The sequence below is a fragment of the Globicephala melas genome, chromosome 14 (assembly GCF_963455315.2).
Source record: "Globicephala melas chromosome 14, mGloMel1.2, whole genome shotgun sequence".
NCBI lineage: Eukaryota > Metazoa > Chordata > Mammalia > Artiodactyla > Delphinidae > Globicephala > Globicephala melas.
In genome coordinates this window covers 57,948,790-57,966,568 of record NC_083327.1, presented here as the reverse complement: position 1 = coordinate 57,966,568, position 17,779 = coordinate 57,948,790, and the positions used below count along the sequence as shown (strand labels likewise).

Here is a 17,779-nt window from a genome sequence, read left to right as displayed (position 1 = left end):
CTTTCACTCCCTGGGCTGCCAGGATTGCTTGAGCTGATCTGGCTGGCATGCTCCCTTACATCATTTCCAAAGCTGCGATTACTCAAAGAAGATGCCCTCTTTTAGATAGGACTGGGCTTCCGTCAAGGGTGTTAGGAATAGCTGAACTTCTGAAAAGGACTGTCAGGTCTCTTCATAGGAGACTGTAGGGTAGTCAGACTTCACATTTCGTTTGGCTTTCATTTTATGAGGTAACCCTTAACCATTTTTTCTTAGTGACATCTGTAATGAAGGTATATTATTGTACTTAAGCAAATAGATAAGTAGAAGACTAGTTCATGAATCTGTGAGTTATTTCTTCATTATCTGAATCTTTGTACAGTATATATAGTACATACTTAACAACCATTCAGTGTTCACTTATCATTACATTCTTTCTGAAATGCTTCTCAGTCTTTTATATGTGTTAACACTATGTTTTGGGCAGAAACTATAATACCTATAGAAATAAATATATAGTTGCATGAAATTAAACTTTTTTAGAAATGCAAATTACCTTTCTAGAAATTATTTGCATTTTTTTTCTGTTGAATGGAACTTGAAATTTTAGGTTCCTACAGCAGAGTCTTAGAAATAAAAGTTTACAGATGAATGACTATAAGATCGCCCTGCTGTGTAATGCATACTCTACAAATTCAGAATGTTTTACATTACCCATGGGAGCTCTGGTAGAAACTATTTATGGAAATGGAATTATGAGGATACCTCTTCCTGGAACGAGCTGTTTGGCTTCAGGATCTATTACTCCCTTACCAATGAACCTCCTGGATTCATTGACAGTTCATGCCAAAATGAGGTATGTTCTTTCTTATTTATTTCGTCCTATGCCAGGGAATTGATATCAGCGCAGCAAAGACTTGATTTCATGATTATGTGTGTATATTTTATGGCCAGGTATATTTTTAAAAACCTTTAGGTTTATTTTATTACAAAAATGTTATTGTTTATTATAGGAATTCTAGAATATACAAATAAACCCAAAGAAAATGAAAATAATTGCTATAATCCCTCCATAAGAAATAAGCATTGTAAAATTATATTTATATATATGTTTTGAGTCTTTTTTCTATGTATAAATATATGAATTTATAGGGGGTATTTTTGTTTTTTCAAAATGTGTTCTTAACTACAGTACTATTTTATAACCGCCTTTTTCTCACATAATCTATTACACACCTGTTTTTTGGTTTTTTTTAATTAAACATGTTTTTAGATCTAGTGCTCTTCAGGAACATGTTTTAATTGCTACAAAGAAGTCTTTTGTGTGTCTATGTATGATTCTTTAGTCAGTTCCACATAGTTGGATACTGAGATTGCAGTGTCTCAGTGTTATAAAGATGGCTATGAAGATTATCTTTCTGGCTGTCTTTGCACCTTTCTGGCTGTCTTTGCACCTTTCTGGCTGTCTTTGCACCTATCCATAATTCCATTTTTATCAAATAATTTGCTGGAAGTAGAATTGCTGAGTCCAGGGATGCAAAAACTGTAATATCTTTCCTATGTTGACTGTACATAAGAGTGCTTTTAGAATTGACATTTATGGTTTCTAAAAGACAGAAAGGGCTGTGTTGGGTGTGATTCTAGAACCTCAAGTGCCCATAGGAGCCAAGCTGATAATGTAAGTGAGTGACGCCTGCCTGGGGCTGCGTGAAGGCGAGTCAGGTAATAGTGTGCACGGAAGCCTGCGTGTATAGAGGGGTTGAGGCTGACTGGAGCGGGAGGGGCTCAACTTAATGGTGCTGCCACTTGTGCTAATTTCTGCAGTGTAAGAATGAACATTAGTGTATCTAGTTCTTGTTTTTTTTGGAAAGGGCTTTTATTTCTAGACTCTCAACCATTAAGTGTTGGCTCAAACTTCAAACACTGCCTAGGTCAAAGAGAATGTATGTGTGGACCTCCAGGTGGGGGGTCATTGATTCTAGAAAAAACATGCTCTTTTTCAAATGGTTAACATTGTGCTAGAATTATACAAGCGCTTTACTGGCATATGTGACAAAATTGAGGAAAGTCCCTTTAGTACCTAATATTTGGGTCTTACCAGTGATTTGTTAAGTAATTCTGTAACAAAAGTTAATTTCTTAAATGGCTTTAGTTACATATTTGAAAAAGAAACAGCCTAAAACCATTCGAGCATGTACCCAAATTTTGAGTTGGGTACATGAGTTGTACCCAAATTTTGCTTTTCTGTGAGCAGAGAGATCCTGAGGCACATTGAAAGCAGCGTGGAAACCAGAATTAGTCTCAGGTTGTACAGTGCATCACTACCATGTGTCCTGTACAACCTAAATGATTAAAACAGAGCTGATTCATTTCATATATTTAAGTTCAGATTTATACCAAGTTCTCAATAAGTAGAATAATTCCTGTGTTTATGTCAAAAGTAATGAATTTTTATTTTCTTTTATTTTAATATGTTGTTTCTCCTCAGCCTTATCCACAGCATTGCTACCAGAGTGATAAAACTTGCTCATGCAAAGTCCAGTGTGGCCTTGGCTCCAGCCCTAGTGGAAACGTACAGCCGTTTATTGGTCTATATGGAAATAGAGTCTTTGGGCATCAAAGGATTTATCAGTAAGACAGGACTTTCTGGTGTTTTTAACCATTAACGCTTCCATTCATTCAACGTATACTTTTCTAGTTGCTAGGGATATAGCAGTGTACAGAAATCACTGCCATCGTAGAGATTACCTGCTAAATGAGGAAGACAGACAAAAAATGTAAATAATCGAAATATGGAATATGTCAGGTGATGAACCTTACAGAGAAAAATAAAACAAAAAAGAGGGATAGACCCTCACAGAGGGTCAAGGGAGTGGGATGCATGTTTTAAAGTAAAGTTATGGTTAAGAAAGGGGGGGCGTGTAATTGTGCTAGGTGCTTGGGATGCAGTGAGCAGGACAGACATGATGCCTGTACTCATATAAAAACCAGCGGTCCCATTTGCCTCTCTTTCTGGTTTGCCCGGGGCAGCAATGAGTACCAAGTCTGACTGGCAATAGGCAGGGGGTGTTCCTGCATTGCAGAAGACATTGTACGACGTCTGTTGGTTGTTATGCAGTTCTAAATAATAGATATTTTCTAATATGGAAGTGTTTTTCTGATTTGAGGTAATTTTAACTTTTTATTAATACAGTATCATTTTAACCATGGTTACTCTTTTTTCCAGATAATTGAAAGTCAAATTAAACTTTATTAACAGGGAGGAGGGGGTGTGATGCAATTTGTGTATTAGAAAGTGATCCTCATGCTTCAAAAGGTTGGGAACAGTAACGTTATGAAAGTAATTTAAAAGATAACTAAATAAAAATAAAGAAGTGAGGAAGGTTAGAGTAATTTTTTTCCATATCGTCGCTCTTATTTTACCTTTCCAGATGAACTTGAGTATCATTTGTCAAATTCCAGAAAAAAAAAGCAAAGTTGGTATTGTTGGGTTGGCCAGAAAGTTCGTTTTGTAACAGAAAAACTCGAATGAACTTTTTGGCCAACCCAAAAATTAGGATCTGGATTTTCTTCCTTAAAATTAAAGTACAAATTATGGAGAAGATTTGGAAAATATATGAGTATATATGTGTGCATGTGTATCTGTATGTTTGTATGTGTGTGTGTTCATGATCAGAGTCTTTGCATGGATTTTATTCAGTGTGACTTTTCTTCAGGTATCTTTTAATACATAGCTGTTACTGATTGGTGCCTTAAACTGTCTTGTTCCTCAAGGTCAGCTTTTGCCAACTGTTTTCAAGTCTCATGCCTGGGGGATCTTGCACACGCTTCTTGAGATGTTCAGCTACCGGATGCACCACATTCAGCCTCATTACAGAGTTCAGCTCCTGAGTCATCTTCATACTTTGGCTGCAGTTGCACAAACCAACCAGAACCAGCTCCATCTCTGGTGAGCTCATTGGAGACTGTCTTTCCTTGGATTTATTAGAAACTTTGTTGGAGATGGGGAACTTAATCCATTACCTCACAGTATTTTTATTCACTGTCATAAAACTCCAGGGCTTCTGGAGTGTTTTATTTCCAGTATAGAAGAAGTAGAGTCCAGTGTTTTTAAATAGAAACCTAGTAAGATAGTTGAATTATTGCCTAGGGATCTTCGGACTGAGAACAAGTACTTCCAAGACCTTTGACATTGTATTCTAACTTAGCCCTTTAGAATACTGGATTCAAATATACTTCAGATTATGGTTAAAGTATCACATCATTTTGATTTTCTCTAAGTGAAAATACATTTCAAATTTTAAAGGATGTACTTTTTGAAATGCTGTGCATCCGGGTGAAATTTTTTAGTCCTGCAGGCTACAAGCTATCTTTTGCTGTAAAATTTGGCACGTCGGGCTTTTAAAACAAATTAAGCAAAGCTCATTCCCACACAAAAGACGAGTTCATTTGTCTGTTTGTTTTTAACCAAAGAAGGGAAATTTATAGTTTGCATGTTTTCCCATTGTGATTAACGTAGAATTAGATTTAATTCTGTAGTTCTGAGATGTTATCTGTAGCTTAATCTTTTAATGATTGTTTTTGTTCTCCCACTTTTCAGTGTTGAGAGCACTGCACTCAGGCTTATAACAGCATTAGGTAGCTCGGAGGTACAGCCACAGTTTACACGCTTCCTTAGCGATCCCAAAACGGTGCTTTCAGCGGAATCTGAAGAACTGAACCGCGCCTTGATATTGACCTTAGCTAGAGCAACTCACGTAACAGGTACAGTGAATATGCAGCCACTACCAACAGACACAGATGAGTCAGAGTGTGCTGTGTCCCTCCTGACTACTAAGGGGCAGGGGGGAGGGTAACCTACTGAAAAGATTCTTCTCACTTGTTTCCAAAAAACCAGTTGTTGTTTTGATATCTTCACCATTTCAGTAATTAATGTAAATTCTTCTCTGTGTACTACCATTTTAACTAGGTTGAACATCAGTTTTTGGTCATCTAACATCATTTTAAAGTCATGGTTCCTGAGCTTTTTGGTCTCAGGACCACTTTATACTCTTAAAAAATAATAATAATAATTGAAATTCCCAAAGATTTTCTGTTATATGGATTACATATATGATATTTACTTTGTCAGATATTAAAGTAGGAGTTTTTTAAATATTTGATTTATTTTAAAATAACAGTAATAAACCTATTGCATGTTAACATACATGATATAATTTTTATGAAAAATAAACCCTGTTGTCTCCAAAACAAAACTTTAGTGAGAAGTACCATTGTTTTACATGTTTTGCATCTTTCTTTTTTTTTTATAGAGCTGCTTTTATTTATTTGTTTGTTTGTTTATTTTTGGCTGCATTGGGTCTTTGTTGCTGTGTGCGGGCTTTCTCTAGTTGTGGTGAGCAGGGGCTACTCTTCGTTGCAGTGCACGGCCCTCATTGCGGTGGCTTCCCGTTGCGGAGCAGACTCCAAGCGCACTGGGCTTCAGTAGTTGTGGCATGTGGGCTCAGTAGTTGTGGCTCGTGGGTTCTAGAGCACAGGCTCAGTAGTTGTGGCACACGGGCTTAGTTGCTCTGTGGCATGTGGGATCCTTCCAGACCAGGGCTCAAACCCGTGTCCCCTGCATTGGCAGGCAGATGCTTAACCAGTGTGCCACCAGGGAAGCCCTTTGCATCTTTCTTTAATGTCTGATGTAAAGGAACATTGCTGGATTCTTTTATTTGCTTCTACATCTCATCTATTGCAAGTGTTATTTTAGTAGAAGTAAGTAAAAAGGAAATGGCCTCACACAGGTAGGAGATGGAAAGGGGAAGAGTATTTTAATAGCATTTTCAGCTAATTATGAATATTGTTTGATGTCACACAAAATTGAAAAGTTGATAGTTTCTTAAATGGAATACAAAGTCCTATCAGTGAACTCTTCGTACTCTGTTACCTTATAACCCACTGGTCTATTTTGTACATTTAATGGATTTTGTGTTCATGCATATTTTGTAAATTCATGAATTGTTTTTTTAGAAAACATTGGTTTGCTGAGTTCTGTAGATAGAGCTTGTAAATGTTGACACATTTCATTATGTAGTATAAGAAAATTACATTTTTGAATCTCACTACAGATTTCATTAGAAAAATTCTTTAAGTTTTGGAAAACTATTAGGCTTGTGGTAGTGTGTATAAGTTTTCCAAAATTCTAATTTTCACTTGAAAGGTCAAATTTTATCATTGGTAAAAGATGCAGTCATTTGTTCTTCTTGAAGTGACAGACTCCCTTTGTTAATTTTCAAGAAAATGTCTGCCTAATGCCCAAATCCAGAAAACTATATGTTCTTTCAAGTAAAATTGGAATTCCATTGAAAAAAAGAACTAATTTGACCCAGTACTCAATCGCACAAGTATTTTTCCTCAAGATACCCATCATACTTTGGTGTGTAGGTGGAACACCTTATGCGTACTTCCATTTTATCACACACAATATTACAAATAGATGTACTTAAGGGCTGAGCTACAATCTTTTTTACTACTTTATCAAGGATATTCTTAAGTGAAATGGCACTTTTTTTTTCCTGCTGAGAGTGTTTTGTGGTGGAGATTACAGTGGCTGTTAGTATTGTTTGGTGCCACTGTTTGATTTGTTCTGAGGGCCAGCAGTGTTACCACCATTGCTTTTGTGCCATCGGTGCACATTTCAACACAGTAAAATGGCCAATGATATCTTAGTAGTAGTATTATTTCAATAGCATTGACCTCATCGAATCCTTGAAAGGATACTGGGGACCCACAGAGTCTACAGACCACACTTCGAGAATGGCTATTTTAAAGAAATAGTTATTGAATTTAGCAACCTCAAATACCTTTGTGTAATCTGTCTTATTTTACATAAATAAACCTCTTTGGTTTAGAGAGTTATAGTCTATAGCTGTTTCAACCACCAGAAAAGATATGTGGTACTTTATTAATTCTATTTCCTTGGCTCAGTAAAGTGCTAATACCTCATTGTCAGAGTGAACTAAATGAGCAGTCGTGATGGGCCTGTACCAGTCTTTTATCAGTGGTGCTCTGTAATTAAAAAAAAAAAAAGATACCAAATGTCTTTTGTCTTCTTTTCACTAGTTATGTTCACATTTACCGATGTGATTACTAGTTAAGTAGTGAATGCACTGCAGTGAAATTCTCTGAGTGTACATACTTGTGAATTTTCTGTGAAATCCTTTATGAATTGTGGCCATGATCTTTTATATCTGGGTTACATTTGTTTGCTTGTGTTTAGATTTTTTTACAGGCTCTGATTCAATTCAGGGAACTTGGTGTAAAGACATCCTTCAGACCATCATGAGTTTTACTCCTCATAATTGGGCTTCACACACCCTTAGTTGTTTTCCAGGCCCACTGCAGGTAATTTCATCTTGAATTATATATTGAGTCTACAGTATATGAAATCATTCTTCCCATTTACTGTGTTATTCTAGAGAGTTTTGATGATACCCAGAGAAAATTAGCTTTTATTTCTTTTTTTTGTAAATCCTTGCTATTACTTCCAGAATCTCTTGAGTTTTTTCCTTGTCTTATTATAGGACTGGATATGTTTCTAAAAATTTAATTGTTATGGCTTCATCTTACTAGTGAACAGTTTTAGAATCTTGTGAGATTTAACACATTAACTGAAAAATTCTCATAGAACAGCAATGGGGAGAAATACAGTGTAATGGAGCTTCACAGAATACACATCATGTACACTTGACTGATTTTTTAAAATCACACAAAGAGAAAACTATAAACTTGGCTTTTATAATATGGAGAAAGGAAAACCTCATCTGTCTTCCACTTCGCAGAGAAAATTTTAGGCATAATGAACATCTGTTTTCTGTAACTTTTAATAGGGCTGGAACAGTAGGTCTTTTCAAACTTATCAGAATCACCTGGAGGGCTTGTTTAGCTAAAGATTGCTGGACCCCAGCTGCGGAGCTCCTGATTCAGTAGGTCTGGGATAAGGCCTGAGAATTTGCGTTTCTTACAGGTCCCAGGTAACACTGATACGGATGGTCTGGGGACCATAGTCTGAGAATCACTCGGCTAGTGTAATGGATTTTCCTTATAGATATACTAAGATATGTAACCAAAGAGTACTTAAATTTCTTTTTCTTTTCCTTTTTTTTTCCCAAAGATGAGCAGAAGTATCAACAGATGATTGAAGAAAGTTTGAAATTCAGGCTTGCTTGGAATTTCTGTTTAGAAAATCTAGGAAAGAAATCTTACAGATAATCCAATCAAGCCTTTGTATTTTCCCAGTATAGAAATTCAGGCCTTGATTACTGAGCTGCTTGAGGTGACCTGGAATTTATTAGTGTTAGAGTCAAGCCTGGAGCTGGTTTCTTGACTCTGTAGCCATAGCCCTTTTTACTACAATCATTGAAATAAACTTCTGTTCTTCCTTGTAGGCATTCTTTAAACAAAATAATGTACCTCAGGAAAGCCGTTTTAATCTGAAAAAAAACGTGGAGGAGGAGTATAGGAAGTGGAAGTCAATGACGAATGAAAATGACATCATTACCCACTTTTCTGCACAACGCTCTCCTCCTCTCTTCCTTTGTCTTCTCTGGAAAATGCTCCTGGAAACAGATCATATTAATCAGATTGGCTATAGGTAAGCCAGAAACCTAGATCTGCATTCCATTTGGCAATCCATTATACCCTACAGCAATGCAATTTATTTTTTACTCTCTGCTTTCCAGAGTGTTAGAGAGAATTGGAGCTAGGGCCTTGGTAGTCCATGTGAGAACATTTGCAGATTTCCTGGTATATGAGTTCTCTACATCAGCTGGGGGTCAGCAACTCAACAAATGCATTGAAATTCTTAATGACATGGTATGGAAGTACAACATTGTTACATTGGACAGATTAATTCTCTGCCTGGTAAGAATACATTTAGTTAAGAACAGATTTCTAAGCAGTCCCATTCTCTTTTGGATCGATGTGTATGGCTAATGGATCTTGTGCTGATCTGTTCTGTGTTGTTTCTAAGGATTTAATAAATTTATACTGTAAAACAAGTATTGCTATCAATTCCCTAAGGAACTAGAGATTCCCCAATTTCTTCATTCATTCAGTAAGCATGTACTGAATATCTACTGTGTCGTATGCACAGAAGGTATAGAAGTAAATAAGACAGATGTGGTCCTGGCCTTGTAATGCCCTGAGTTGATTCTCAAAGGCTCCTACTAGAGGCAGGAAGTAGTAAAAGGTCACTGAATCTTTTTTCAGTACTTATAACCATTTCTGTACACTTTGGTAGCCATAGTCATAACTGAGTGTTTCTTATAGCCACCCAGTGTTCCCCAAGCAGTTTTTTCTCCTGATTTTGATGTCTATTTCAGGCCAAATTTTAAGAAAAATCACTGAACCAGGCTGGACAATGCTACATTTTTTTTTAATACTATAGTGGTGATATTTAGGGAGCTTAAGTGGTTAACATTTACCTCTTAGCTGTAGAGCATAGATATAAAGATGGTTATAGTCTAGTAAGGGACATAAGGTAAGTTTATAAATCAGTAAAATAAAAGGATAAGTTAGAGGTGTAGGGAAAATATTGCCAGACAACAATGAGAGATTACATCTACCTAGGTGGTGGATCTTAAAAGGTAGGTTAAATTTCAAAAAATAAAGATGGACATTCTAGGTGAGAGCCAAAAATAGGCAAGAAAGGGTCAGATATGTTGGAGGAATGCTGAACAGTTGTTTTGGGGTAGACTAGACATATAATGAAATTCTAATAATCGTGAGTTTTACTGTTTTCAAATTTAGACTCTTTAGAGCCATGCTTTCGCACAGGTTGGGCATTTTCATTTAATTTTTCTGTTCTTCTCCAAAGGCCATGCGTAGTCATGAAGGGAATGAAGCCCAGGTTTGTTATTTCATAATTCAGTTGCTGTTGCTCAAACCAAATGATTTTAGAAATCGAGTAAGTGACTTTGTGAAGGAAAATTCCCCAGAACACTGGCTACAGAATGACTGGCACACCAAGCACATGAATTATCACAAGGTACTAATTAAAATTAGTGCTTCAGTTAATCCCTTTTAAGGCCAAACTTTAGGTATTTGGCTAATTGACTTGGCTGTTTTCTCTGCAGCTCTGCTCTTTTCTCTCTGGTCTGTATAGAAGTGAATTAGCTCCCTAAACTTTCTCAAGGTTCTAGAGTATCTCTAATGTTAAGAATAAATTGAAACTACAGTTTTAGTAGACATGGGTACTTACAATACAAAATGAAAAGCGTTATTACCAATCCTTTCATATGTAAATCTCTTTTGGTATATCTTTGGGATAATAGAGATTTTTGGTGAGTAAAGGACTCTAGATTTCATTGCATTGCAGGAACAAACACAGTTTCATACTCTTCGAAAAATGACAGGTTTATTTAGCTCCTTTTTTAAGAAAATTACAAAAGATCCCATAAACATTTACCATTTCCTCACTTCCACAGAAATACCCGGAGAAGCTCTATTTTGAGGGCCTGGCAGAGCAGGTCGATCCTCCTGTGCCGATCCAGTCTCCGTATCTACCCATCTACTTTGGAAATGTGTGTCTCCGTTTCCTCCCAGTATTTGATATAGTAATCCACAGATTTTTAGAGCTGCTCCCAGTATCCAAGTCATTGGAGACTCTACTAGATCACCTGGGAGGCTTATATAAATTTCATGGTGAGCTTTTTCAAATTTTAATTCCATCTAATAGCTCTGTAGACAAAACTAAGCTGGGCATGACCATTTGGGTAATAGTAGTTCTAAAGGTTTTATTTTAATAATTTTTAATAAAAATGTTTTTGAGGGGCAGTGCTATGTGATGATGCCATGAAGTATAAAATAGAAAACATAAAAATATCAATAGTTAAATCATAGCCAAAAAAAAAGTAATTTACTAGAGATCCCTTATTTTATATATTGTGTGATTAATTACCAAATCAGTATAGGAGGGAAGTATGAGTTCAGAACAGACTAATGTTACTATGAGCTAAACAGATCTTGGCAGGCTTCTTGGATGGATAGTGTTTGAACTATGATGTATGTGATTTGTATAAAGAGAAAGGAGAAGAGAGCATGATAAGCAGAAAGAATCCTTTGGAAAAATCATGGCGGTGTTAAAAAACAAGGCATTTTGAAAACAGTGGGCTAAATTGTACCTGGTGGTAGATCACCGTAAATGCCAGGCTGAGAAGTTAGGATTTTATAACCTGCAGATATTCAAGAGGTAACTAGAAGTTACTGAGTAAAGTCATGGTATGGAAAGCATTCTTTTAGAAAGGTAGGTCCAGTTCTAGCCGCAGCATGTCTTGGAAGGAGGAAGCCATTTCAAAGACTTATGTCAAGACGTTCAGGTGTATGATTAGCATCTAAACAAGTATGGTGGCATTGAAAATGAGAAAGAAGGGACAGATAGTCAAGGAAGTAGGAATTGGGCTTGATTGACCAGTTATGGGGAAAATATCAAAAGAAAGAAATCGAGGACAACTCTAAAGCTTTGAGCCTGGTAACTGGAGCATGGTGAGGTCAGTGACAGAGCACAGAAGTCCTGGAGCAGCCACTGTGGGGACAGGGCATATTTATCTGGGGGCAGTTTTTCTTAGTCCTTGATCTGAGATGTCTCCCTTCAAAGCAGAAGTCTGAATTGCGTTTTAGCACTGCAGAGTAGGTATGAAGTTCAAGGGAGCGTTCCTTTAAAAATGCTTTTCTTGGGGCTTCCCTGGTGGTGCAGTGGTTGAGAGTCCGCTTGCCAATGCAGGGGACACGGGTTCGTGCCCCAGTCCGGGAAGTTCCCACATGCCGCGGAGCGGCTGGGCCCGCGAGCCATGGCCGCTGAGCCTGCGCGTCCGGAGGCTGTGCTCCACAACGGGAGAGGCCACAACAGTGAGAGGCCCGCGTACCACCAAAAAAAAAAAAAAGGCTTTTCTTCTGTATTGGGTAATGTATGCACATGATGCAGTGAAAAGTAGTTAGTCCCATCCCTATCCTCCAGCTAGGCAGTTTCTTTCCCTGTTGGCAATCACTATTACCAGTTTCCTGTGTATCCTACCTTAAATACTCTGGAGTTGGTAGTTTATTTTTTTTCACAAATACTATGTAATATACACATTGTTCTGCACCTTATTTTTTTTAACCTTTATAATGTATTAGGGTTGATTATTTTGTATCAGTACGTACAAAGCTGCTTCATACATGCCATAATTGACCTAACCAGTCCCCTGTTTTTCACCATTTACACTGTTCTAATCTTTTGCTAGTATAAACAGGGCTGCAGCAACATTGCTTACACATAAGTCATTTTTGCAGGATAAATTTCCAGGACTGGAATTGCTATGTCAGAATGTGATGAATATCCTTCAGTATAAGCTGTGTATATTGTTAGAAGCCTTTTGCGTTGTCCTAGAATAAAAATATTCATTGTAGGCTTCCCTGGTGGCGCAGTGGTTGAGAGTCCGCCTGCCGATGCAGGGGACACGGGTTCGTGCCCCGGTCCGGGAAGATCCCACATGCCGCGGAGCGGCTGGGCCCCTGAGCCATGGCTGCTGAGCCTGCACGTCCGGAGCCTGTGCTCCGCAACGGGAGAGGCCACAACAGTGAGAGGCCCGCGTACACACACACACAAAAAAAAAATTCATTGTATGCAATTGCCCAACATGTGAAATCGTTTTATAACCTTCTGAGCTGTTTTTTGGTAATCTTGAAATTGAGGATTAGTTTTTCACAGTTGTCAGTAACCAGGTAACATTGTAATGATCTGTTTTCTATTTGGCAGATCGTCCAGTGACCTATTTGTATAACACTCTGCACTATTATGAAATGCACCTGAGAAATCGCGAAAGTCTCAAACGAAAACTTGTCCATGCAATCATTGGGTCGCTCAAGGATAATCGACCACAGGGCTGGTGTCTAAGTGACACTTACCTGAAATGCGCTATGAATGCACGAGAAGACAATCCCTGGGTCCCAGATGACTCCTACTATTGCAAATTGATTGGCAGACTAGTAGATAATATCCTTTTTACTGTGATTTTTCCAGACACTTCAGAAATAACTATATGTTGATTTGTGTGAACATATATTGTCTTTAAATATTCCAAGATTTTGATATATTCTAGGATTTCAATTTTTTAAGATCATTTTATTTGAAATGTTTTGAAGGTTTTGAAATCTTAAATTAGCAGCATTATGCCAGATAGGCAGAAATTTACTCCATTAAAATTTATATTTCAAAAAAGACTTTAGAGAAAAAATCTGTTTTAAAGAAAAAAAATCCTATTCCTAAATAAATGTACTATGTGTTATAGAACATACATCTTGTTTGCCACTGGAGAACATAGAATTTTGTTGCTTTAAATAAATCCCTGAATGTTTTTTAAAACATTAATAGATAACAATAAAACCTTATTTTTTTTTTTTTTTAGTGAAAGAGATTCTATATTGGTATTTTTATTTCTTCACTTTTATGTTGTTTTAAATTATTAGCACACTGTGCTTAATATGTCTATACATCATGCCACTATTTACTAGATAGAGCAATTTTACATAAATGGGCATGATTTCTTTTCGTATGCAAGGAATTATTTCCTGAAGTAAAAGAATTACTCATGAGAAAGTAATGTTCTTATTAACTTTCCTATAACTATTAAAAGAAAATAGGTTGATAAAGCCTACAGATACCTTGGTTGCATCTATAGCTATCATGTCACAATTACAAGAGCCCACTTATATAAGACCAATTGTTTATACCTGTGGTTGACCACATGGTTGCTATCAGTACACTTCGGTCATGTCGTATTTATTTGTATTTGGTTTGTATTGTTTGCCTCTTAAGCTCTCCAATAAATCACTTCTTGAGGCCTCATAATCAGGTGAATTGGTAATCGAATGAGATGTTTACATGTGAAACATTTGAAAACTGTAAAGCATTATACAAATGTGAGCCTTTAATCTCAAAATAATCAAATAGTTATTGCTTTAATCATCTGCACCAATGGCTGGCAAATCTCCTGGTCCATTCCCAAACTGTGACTGGAGATTCAATGAGTTTCCCAACCCCGCTGCCCACGCACTGCATGTTACTTGTGTGGAGCTCATGGCCTTGGCTGTTTCAGGCCAAGATGTTGGAAATGCTCTTCTAAATGTTGTCCTGAAAAGGTGTGTATCCTGTTTCCTGCAGTAAGATTCATTGTTTATTTGTAGAGAATGATATTTTATTTGGAGCTGTGTGACAAACCTGTTGTCCCAAGGCCAATGCACGTTGAATAGTGGCTGTCTTTTGGGTCCAGATCTTGGCTTTGTAATACAGATGAAATGGAATGAGCCCTGAACAGGGTCAGAAGACCTGGGTTTGTTCCCACTTCTACTCTTTATTAGCTGTTTGACATTTAATTTAGGAATAATGTTAACTTCTCACTAAAGATAGTCTTTCAAGATTCCCTTCTTAAAGACCAACGTAAAGTAGGGGATAATGATTGGAGAAGAAGTATACATAAGTGAAATAGTCTTTTAGCTCAGCAACCATTGTTAAAGGAGACGACCAAAAAAAGAAGAAAAGCCTTATTTAGCTTTTGTTTATATTTTTACTCGCTAAAAATCCATTGTAGTTTTATTGAAATAGGTCAGTTGTCACCCCCCAAATGATATATGTTCTCAAAATAAGATCCATTGTCACTTTTACAATTTCACTCTTTTATTCTTTCTTCCCCACTAATAGTCAGCCTTTAGTGCCAAGAGAGAACATTACAGCATGGATGAATGCAATTGGATTGATCATCACTGCCCTGCCAGTGAGTTAATCATTGTGATTTGTATAAGCTTGTCGTGCAGTTAATGAAATGTTTCATATTTTTTAAGCTTTCACGTTGTTATTGCTTCAGAAATCTACAGTGACTATTTTGTTTGCATTTTGCATCAGATCTAAATAAATCTACCTGACTTATGGGTCCCTGCATCTCTGGTCCCACCTTACCTATCCAGCCTTAGTTTTCCCATTAAAATCTGATCTACTTTCAACCCCCAGAACATGTTATGTATCTAGAGCCTTTGCTCCTGCAATAATGCTTGTTGAGACATGTTTCAGGTACTTCTGCCATGTAAGAGAATATATCAGAACCTTATTCCTTCCGTCACCTTCTCTAAAGCTTACTCATTCTCTGCTGGCTTAGGGCTTGCTTCTTCAGTGAAGTCTTCCATGACTTCTCCGCCCATGTGAAGTCTCCCTTCTGTGACCTCCACACGTGTCTAGTCAGCACCACACAGTTGTCTGACATCTTTGAATGTCAGTAATATTGTCTAAACCTGAGCTTTCCACACTTGTTTTTTTTTTTCCACACTTGTTTTTTATGCACCTTTATGAATCACTTTTTCCTTACACTCCTCCAAAATATATATACACACACACATAGTTATGAATTACAAATGTGTACCGGTGTTATCCGTATAATAAACATAGGCAAAGTCAATTTACCATGTAGTAAATATCAGATACTAAATGAACTGGACATGAGAAAGTGCTATTATTTTAAGCTTTGGAGTAGAATACTGGATATGGGGTGGAATACTGGGTAAATGCTATTTTTCACGAGGCTTTGTCCTGGTTTTAAAGGAGCCGTATTGGATCGTCCTTCATGATCGAATTGTGAGTGTTATCAGCAGTCCCAGCCTGACGTCTGAGACGGAGTGGGTCGGCTATCCTTTCCGCCTCTTTGATTTCACTGCTTGTCATCAGTCCTACTCTGAGATGAGCTGCAGCTACACGCTAGCTCTGGCACATGCGGTGTGGCACCATTCTAGCATCGGGCAACTTTCTCTCATTCCCAAGTAGGTATTATGATTTCTTAAAGACATTTGATTTATCATTTTGTTTTTGTTTTTTAATCTCATTTGTGCATGAGGTATATATCTCATTCAATAGAACAACTTAGAAGTAAAAGTCTTAAGTAGATTCTAGGTATCAGGAAGCCTCCTTTATTTCGGAATTGTTTGAATGAAATTAATTTGTATGTACAAGTAACAATCTGGTATCTTGTTTTCCATTACCATTTTGGGAGGCTTAGTCAAATGCATTCTTTTTCCAAAACATATCCCCAAACTTGGCTTTGGAACTGCATAACTAATATTAGGCTATCTTCTGATTTTTTTTTTTTGACTGTATAATTGGTATTAATTAGATTCATGTTTCTTGAGAATGGCCTTTATATTAGGTTTGTCATTCTCTTTTTACTTCAAATAATTCTCATTCTGTCATTCAGTAATTTTACTATTAGGAATGACTTCTAAATCTGAAGTAATTTATTTCAATAATCAAATGAAAATAAGAGCCAGTGAGAGATGTGAGATTAATTTAAAATGTTACCAAAATTAAAGGAAACTTTTTTAAGAAGATTACAAATTTTGCAAATACTCGGGTAGGCTGTATTAACAAAGTTCAAACAATTCAACTGATTTCAAGTAACAATAAATTTTTATTTTTAAATTTTAGGTTTCTCACTGAAGTACTTCTTCCTATAGTGAAGACTGAGTTCCAGTTGCTTTATGTGTACCATCTCGTGGGACCATTTTTACAAAGATTTCAGCAAGAGAGAACTCGATGTATGATAGAGGTAGAATAAAATCTGGGTTTTCCGTGATAAGATTAAGTTCTAAAAGATATATGAAGATTTCTTTCCCAGGGTTTTTCAAACTGCATATCATTACCATTAGTAGGAAAACCATTTTAGTGGGATCTAAGAGCAATTTTTGAGGCCTTAGTGTCCCCATAACTTAGTATGCCTATAACGAGTTTGATGTGTGATGTGTTGAACTGGAGATGCAGGGGAAAATATCTGTCATCAAGGTTGAGAAGAAAGTTAAGGACGGAGAAGTGCATTTGAGAACATTCCCTGTAGTACAGAGGAATTCATTAAAATGATGGGAATGGTTGAAGTCAATCACCTATAACAAGAGTATAGATAAAAGAAAATGAGCCAGGGGTAGACCCTTAAAGTATGAGCCACCAAATGGAACTAAGAAGGTCCAGTATAAAGGCTCCCTGAGGTTGCAGATATCCCAGCAATTGAGAGGTCGTTTCTAGAAAAGGGATTGTCTAGCTCTTAAGTTTAAGTGAATACTATTAGAAAGAGAAGTTCCATGTAAGCTCTATTAGGAGGCAGTTTGTAGCACTCTGGATTCCATTATAAATGCAGGCAGTATCATATCACCCATGTGCAGAGGTCTGTCTGATAGTGACAGTTCCTCAACAAACATGTTATCCTCTGTGCTAGTCTTGTAATGGAGTCTAGCTGCATCAAGCTGAATTATTGAACCATTTTCTTACCATTTAAATAATTTTATATTATTTGTTAAATAGATTGGTGTGGCATTTTATGACATGTTGCTGAACGTAGACCAGTGTAGCACCCACTTAAACTACATGGATCCCATCTGTGACTTCCTGTATCATATGAAGTACATGTTTACTGGTGACAGTGTAAAAGAGCAAGTAAGTTCACTTTAATTATTTTTTAATGACATTTAGTTTAGAAAACTTAAATATATGGCGGATAGACTTTTTTGTTTGGGTGAGTGGGGTTTTTGGTTAATTTTTTTCTTTTAAGGGGACAAGGTTAATAGACCTTTTTAGGCTATGTGGCATATTACTCTGGACATAATGTTAAAGTAAATACCTATTATAATTTCTCACACTTTTCCCCTTGATATTTGCAGCAAAACATCTGAAAAAGACCTGGGGGTTTATTAACAGTAAACTCATTAGGAAGAAACAGTACGGTATGGTTACTGAAAAGATCAGAGA

General features: G+C 36.8%; 1 protein-coding gene across 3 annotated transcripts in view; it reads left to right on the top strand.

Moving 5' to 3' along the window:
• MED23 (mediator complex subunit 23) overlaps nt 1-17,779 on the top strand; it is a 42,791-nt gene that overhangs the window by 22,449 nt on the left and 2,563 nt on the right. For all 3 annotated transcript variants that reach the window (XM_030853437.2, XM_030853436.2, XM_060283316.2), the window contains 15 exons: nt 590-835; nt 2,468-2,610; nt 3,754-3,928; nt 4,580-4,743; nt 7,244-7,368; nt 8,412-8,617; nt 8,706-8,886; nt 9,842-10,012; nt 10,452-10,668; nt 12,761-12,997; nt 13,977-14,142; nt 14,702-14,774; nt 15,593-15,807; nt 16,469-16,589; nt 17,336-17,467. In XM_030853437.2, coding sequence (XP_030709297.1) covers nt 590-835; nt 2,468-2,610; nt 3,754-3,928; nt 4,580-4,743; nt 7,244-7,368; nt 8,412-8,617; nt 8,706-8,886; nt 9,842-10,012; nt 10,452-10,668; nt 12,761-12,997; nt 13,977-14,142; nt 14,702-14,774; nt 15,593-15,807; nt 16,469-16,589; nt 17,336-17,467 — 2,572 coding nt within the window. The remainder of the gene's footprint in view (nt 1-589; nt 836-2,467; nt 2,611-3,753; nt 3,929-4,579; nt 4,744-7,243; nt 7,369-8,411; nt 8,618-8,705; nt 8,887-9,841; nt 10,013-10,451; nt 10,669-12,760; nt 12,998-13,976; nt 14,143-14,701; nt 14,775-15,592; nt 15,808-16,468; nt 16,590-17,335; nt 17,468-17,779) is intronic.